Below are 5,872 nucleotides of genomic sequence, written 5' to 3' on the forward strand. Positions count from 1 at the left end.
TTTTGTTTACGAAAAACTTTACTAATTCAAATAAATCACTTCCCGTGCACTCAGACTGTATTTTTAACATATTTCTCCAGGTTAATTAAGAACACGACTAAGTTATTGGCAAGAGTTAGTATTTTCTAGCACAAGTCTTCTAGTTTATTACCATAATGCGGACATCACCATGTGTCCAATAAATAAGTTTAAGCAGATCTCTCTTTACTGCAGAGCATATTTGTTCATATACAGGAAACTAATGTAGGTATTAATTATATGTTCACAATATTCCAATTGGGCCGCTATCATCTTCACATCTACTAAATATAGTTCAGAGTCGAATACAACATTTCGGATAAATACACCTCAAAACAAGATTCACACAAATAACCCCCACATGAAGGCCAAAAGTCCAGCTCTAGCTAGATTGAGCTTTAACTACATGATTTGACAAAAAAGGTTTGAGTTTCGTAACCAAAGGCAGTATCGTTTCGGCTCACAAGGACAAAAGCATTTTCACATGATGAAAACAAACTTGATGCCCTATATTTGCGGCATCCGAAAGAGGAAAAACCACTGCAATTGAAGATGAAAGAAACAAAGGGTGCAATTGAGTGAAACAACTTCTCGATTTAGTACCAAAAAGACTTCATAATCTGCCCATCCACTCAATTGAAGAATGCCCATCAACTTCATAATCTGTATTGAGAATAAAAATTCAAATTCTGACACAATGAAAATGACAGTATGTTAGAAAGTTGCAGAACTCTAAATAAAAAGTAGAGTCAACAAGGGGAATAAGATGCTTACAGAATGATCAAAGTCCGGAGTGTCTAATTCCAGCGTATCCAGGACAGATATTCCACAAGATTCGTTATCATTTCTAGCTATTTGGTTATCATAGAATGCTAAGTCATAGAGATTGCTGGAGTCCAATCCAGAATCATTTAACAGAGCAGAAGAGTCTAAGATTTCCTTGCACAATAATATGTCGTCCAAGCCATCATATTCAGTGTGTTCCTCAGCTTGTGATTCGCCAGGTAAACATGCAGAATTGTCTAGGTCCTGAACATCAGATATAGGGGCATGTGATTCTCCAAGAATTGTCTAGTTCGTCAAAAAGAAAAAAAAAGTGAATTTTAGTAAGCCAAAGGTAGACGGTAAAAAAATAGTAAAATTGTTGCACAAGTTATGTACTCATTACTCACTAGAATTAGAACAAACTTCACAGAAAATCAAGACACGGAAAACTGTTTTATGCTGGCTGTTTTCACTGGTAATATTATGCTTGATTACTCTTTTCCGTTTGATTTTTCTAAAAGATAATTAACCATATAGTGAAACTAATAATCATATTTAACTAATATGCATCAAATATAGTTTACTCACCTGGCCAGAAGGCAGACGTATAGTTTCATAGATACAATCATCACAATCAACAGAGTTTCCTACACGAGGTGGTGGATGGGGAGGATTTGGTTTTGGAGTCCTTGGACTGGTTCTTGACACTATATTGTCAGGAACTTCAACCATTGGATTGTCCTCATTGTTCTCAGTTTGCTTTTGCTGTTGATAAAAAATTTTAGAAACCACATACTCACCTTCCTTTTCTTCTTCTTCCGTCCCTAGATGATACTGATGCATTACCCAGTTGGATTTGAAGGGTTTGGACCCACTCTTAGATCTTACATGAAGAACCATGATTTTCTTAAAGCCTTTGCACATTCCATTTTGTATTATAGCTTTCGTCCTACCTGTCTTGTGCCAATGCCAATGTTCTTCAGTCAAACCCTGTTGATGATGAATCTTTCTACGCTTTCTTTGACCAGTTGCATAAGCATTTATTGTCTTGTGAAAGAAATGGAAATAACTCCCATCTTTTTTAGCACCTGAAGAAACAAAGAGACAAAATTTGACAATAGCCAAAACCTTTAGGGATTAAATTATAATAAAAAGATAATCATGAATAGCAGTAACTAATGTTTTTGGCAATCAAAGAAGGTTGCCTTCCTTCAACCCCTATCACTGAAGTATTAAACATATCTATCAATTAGCATGGCTTGAATCTTGATTAGGATCAGATCTAAAGGGGGATATTGAGATTTGATGAACTTAAACTTTTAACATTATGGATAATATTCTGCTTTATTTAACCTTTTCAAAAGTAAAATTTTAAGAAAATTGAATTGAATTCTGAGGTGCAGAAAGAATTCTAATTAAATTAGCGGGTCATTCAATGATATATCTACATACTCCATTCCACAAGGGGCATCCCTTGTCACTTACACAGGTAAGAAAGTATTTGATCAGTCTTCCTTCCACGTACTTTTCTGGTATGACAGGTGACTTTATTTTACCAGTTCATTTATCAATCAAGTATAACGGAAAGAGTGCAAAAGTTTATATATTTGAATTGAAAGGTAAAGGGTCAGAGAATTCTTACCTTGAAGATTTTCTGGATGAGTGCAGCAAATACCTTGGTCTCCTTCAAGAGTTGAGATGAACTCGTTGATAAACATATCTGGCTGTGTGTTTCCAACACCACATTTTCCTGCTAAATGTTCCAAGAGTTCTACATCAGAAGGATCAAACTTAACACCAAGAGGAAAGCCTGGCCACTCACTAGAAACCTGTATGCAGAAAAATATTCGTAATGAAACATCTGCTATCATTCAAACTCGTGCTAAGCTTTTTCAATAATTTAATCCAGGTACAGAAGTAAAGTATGCAAACTGTTTCACAAGCACATTTCATACTGAAATCAGTAGTAACATGAAGAGCAAAGGTTGCTTCTAATACTGTATTAATAGTGCATGTTTCAATTTGAGTAAGCTATGAATATAATTCTGAATTCCATCACACATACATCACTGTTATCAATACGATAATGACAGTTAGGACATTCTCGATATGCCCCACAATCCTTGATTTGATCGGCTGAAGATAGAGTAGTGTTCTTCACTTTCTTTGCAAATCCTCCAACGTCAATAAGCCAGCTCCTGCAGAACAAATTAACAAATGTATTCTATGTAATCACTTCACTCCATAACCAACAAACAAAAATAGATGAAGAAATTTTAACACATTAACTGGATACAGATAAAAAATGCCAGCTAGAAAACAAAAATCAATCAGCAAGCCCTAAAAGGTTCTTTGTTGAGGAACCGTAGCAGGTATGCGGACATAAACTATTACGACATCAACATTTCATCATTGAAAGGACTCACATAATTCGTGCATAGGTGGATGAACCTGATTCCTTCTATCATTGAAAGACAAAACACTCAGTTATTTAAGAATGTCAATTTCATATTCTGAATACCAACCATGGATAAACAAAGAAAATCATGCAAGAAGTAACAGAATATGAGGGAATCGCGGGAACAAAACACAATGCATTGGTAAAGTGTTATGAGCCAAAAACAGAAAATAGACATGCAAGGGCAAGGTGAAGATGAGTAATGTTACGTAGTACAACGACATTAAATAAAATCATAAGCAGAAGAAATATTTTTTCCCACCCAATCCGCAACCAAGGATTGTTTATACCTTATCACCCAATAGGGAAGAAATCCTGCTCCTGACGCATGACAGACATAACATTCAATAGAACGTAATGTAGATTTCACTCTTCATATTCCCTCTAGAAAAAACTGTTTTAACAAGAGGCTTATTTGAGGATCGAAAGGCAAAAAACAATAAAAACAACTTCAAAGCTCAAAATGTAGTTTCTTTCAAGGATTATCAATATCATGTGATGCAAACCAATTTCACTCATTGTCCATATTCATCACAACTTCTATTACAGTTTACCCCTGTAATTTCACTGACTGACATAAGTAACTATGAAGCCCCAGCAAGTCTCCACACTGCTTCATTGAAACATTCACTACTATTAATGGGTGTATTTCAAACTCCCAAAAGAATATCAAATCCTTGTGCAGCACTTCCTAACTTTTAACCTTCGCACATTGCAAGAACGCAAGACACCGCCCCATTATCACACAGAAGCCACAAATGGGAATATCACAACAAACAATAATTTCAAAACATGAAAAAAAAAAAAAACATCCACATTCATCGTTGGCCATCATCAACCCCAGAGGACACAAAAAAAAAAAAAAGAAACCTTGGCATACCCTATACTGCACAGAATCTCTTTTTCCTCAAAACTCAACCGTCACACCCACATAAGAAAAAAAGAAAGGAAGCAGCTTTTTGAAACAAAACGTATCTATCCAACTTCAAAACGAAATCTTTTGCTGGCAGTGTTAAGAATCACTTATTCTGAACTCACCTAGCCATTGTATCGAAGAAGAACAAAAAACACATGCAATAGGCACCTCCAGCGTATTCGACTAGAACAACTTTTTTGCTGTTCTCAGTCGGCAAGGCGAAAGCGACAGCGTAAGTGAGCGGGAAATTACACTAAGGCATATGTTGGAATTGGTATGGAAGAGGCTGGGTGTCCGAACCTATGCCCCGTACAGGATCTTCACCAAAATATTTAAAAGGAAAAAAATAATATATTTAAAATTTATATATTTAATAATTGTTATTAATTTAATAAAGATATATATAATTAAGTATTGAAATTTTATTTAGAAAAGTTACGGTTTTTAAGTCGTACGAGATGTATAATCTATTTTAAATAAATTTTTTTAATTTTTTCTATTTTACTTTTTTATTTATTGGATATTTTTATATTTGAGAATGTCTTATTGTTGTTAAGTTTTAAAGAATTAATATGAAACTCTAATCTATAATTCTTCAAATATTAAAAAATGATTCATCTAATTGGATCATTAAATCTTATTATCATATTTGAAAATGTAAAAAAATAAATCTATTTTGTTTCCATCTTTATAAATATTTTTCCTTTACTCACTTTAAAAAAATGAATATAATATTTTATTTTTCATCAATATATTTATTTAAAAAAATTTAAGACTAAAAATAATTTATTAAAATTTAATCAAAAATTGAGAGACAACAATTAAAAAAATTATATGATAATCAAGCAAAAACTAAAAAAGGTTATAAAAAAACATATTTTATATAACTTTTCCTTCTATATTTATAAAAATATAAATATACAAAAAAATTATGAGATTAAAAAAATATTAATTTTTAAACTAATATTTCAATATTAAAAAATAAGAGAGAATTACATTTTTATCTTAAAAAATCAAGAGAACACATGAAAAAATAAGAATAAAAAGAAAAAAGTTGTGTCAAACTTCCATTTAAAGAAACAAAATAAAAGAAAACATACAAATGTGAAAGATGAGTAAAATATGAGAAAGACTTAAAAGATGACAAAAGAAAATATAAAAAATATCTCAATATTTTTTTTTATTATATTTAATTGTATATTTTATATTTTATTATTTATTAAAAGTCTATTTAATTAATTTTCATATCAATATAATATATTATATATTTTTTTTAGAATTTATAATTACATATTTTTAAAGAAAATTAGAAAATTTTGGATATATTTTTTAAAAAATTTAAAAATTTTGGGGCCCATAACCCCTTAACCTTACACTATAATCCGCCACTGCGTCCAAGGTGTTTTCTTAACAAGCCTGTGGTTCGGAGGTGCGGGCCCCAATGTTGACCCAACGGTGTAGTATAAGGTGTAGCTTCGAAAACCGAGGAAGCGCTACTACGAACCTTGCTCATCAAGCTAAAGCTAAAGATGGCCACGCTGTTAAGTATCACGTTGTCATTTTTTAGTCGGATATACAAGATACCGGTATGGGACCCGTGTATATGGACGGATTTTTTATCTTTTTGTGTTATTATTGTTGTAGATATTTTGTTTAAATATTATATACTATATTAGTTAAAAACTAAATTAAAGTATTATTATTATTATTGATTT

General features: G+C 32.1%; 1 protein-coding gene across 4 annotated transcripts; it reads right to left on the minus strand.

Moving 5' to 3' along the window:
* Positions 1–219: 219 nt before the first annotated feature.
* Positions 220–4,452, minus strand: LOC114179893 (SUPPRESSOR OF GAMMA RESPONSE 1-like). Of its 4 annotated transcripts, none has more exons than XM_028066402.2 (6): positions 4,280–4,452; positions 2,849–2,981; positions 2,426–2,612; positions 1,372–1,871; positions 793–1,047; positions 220–681 (listed from the first exon to the last, which is right to left on the minus strand). In XM_028066402.2, the coding sequence occupies exons 1-6, from the start codon at positions 4,312–4,314 to the stop codon at positions 526–528; spliced, it is 1,266 nt and encodes a 421-aa protein (XP_027922203.1). In that variant the 5' UTR covers positions 4,315–4,452; the 3' UTR covers positions 220–525. The 4 variants fall into 4 exon arrangements, with proteins under 4 accessions (XP_027922203.1, XP_027922186.1, XP_027922212.1 ...); XM_028066385.2 differs by having other exon boundaries at positions 793–1,089; XM_028066411.2 differs by having other exon boundaries at positions 220–707; positions 793–1,089.
* Between the last annotated feature and the right edge of the window lie 1,420 nt (positions 4,453–5,872).

The sequence above is a fragment of the Vigna unguiculata genome, chromosome 1, assembly GCF_037176805.1.
Source record: "Vigna unguiculata cultivar grain cowpea cultivar isolate G323 ecotype 2 chromosome 1, ASM3717680v1, whole genome shotgun sequence".
Classification (NCBI taxonomy): Eukaryota; Viridiplantae; Streptophyta; class Magnoliopsida; order Fabales; family Fabaceae; genus Vigna; species Vigna unguiculata.

What these genes read in the sequence shown, in the direction of transcription:
- LOC114179893 (XM_028066385.2), bottom strand. Translation starts at nt 4,314, where the DNA reads ATGTGTTTTTTGTTCTTCTTCGATACAATGGCTAG. An exon ending in ATCGTATTGATAACAGTGAT is followed by an intron (nt 2,613 to 2,848) that starts GTATGTGTGATG and finishes TTCTGCATACAG; the next exon opens with GTTTCTAGTGAGTGGCCAGG. An exon ending in TACGTCTGCCTTCTGGCCAG is followed by an intron (nt 1,090 to 1,371) that starts GTGAGTAAACTA and finishes TTGACGAACTAG; the next exon opens with ACAATTCTTGGAGAATCACA.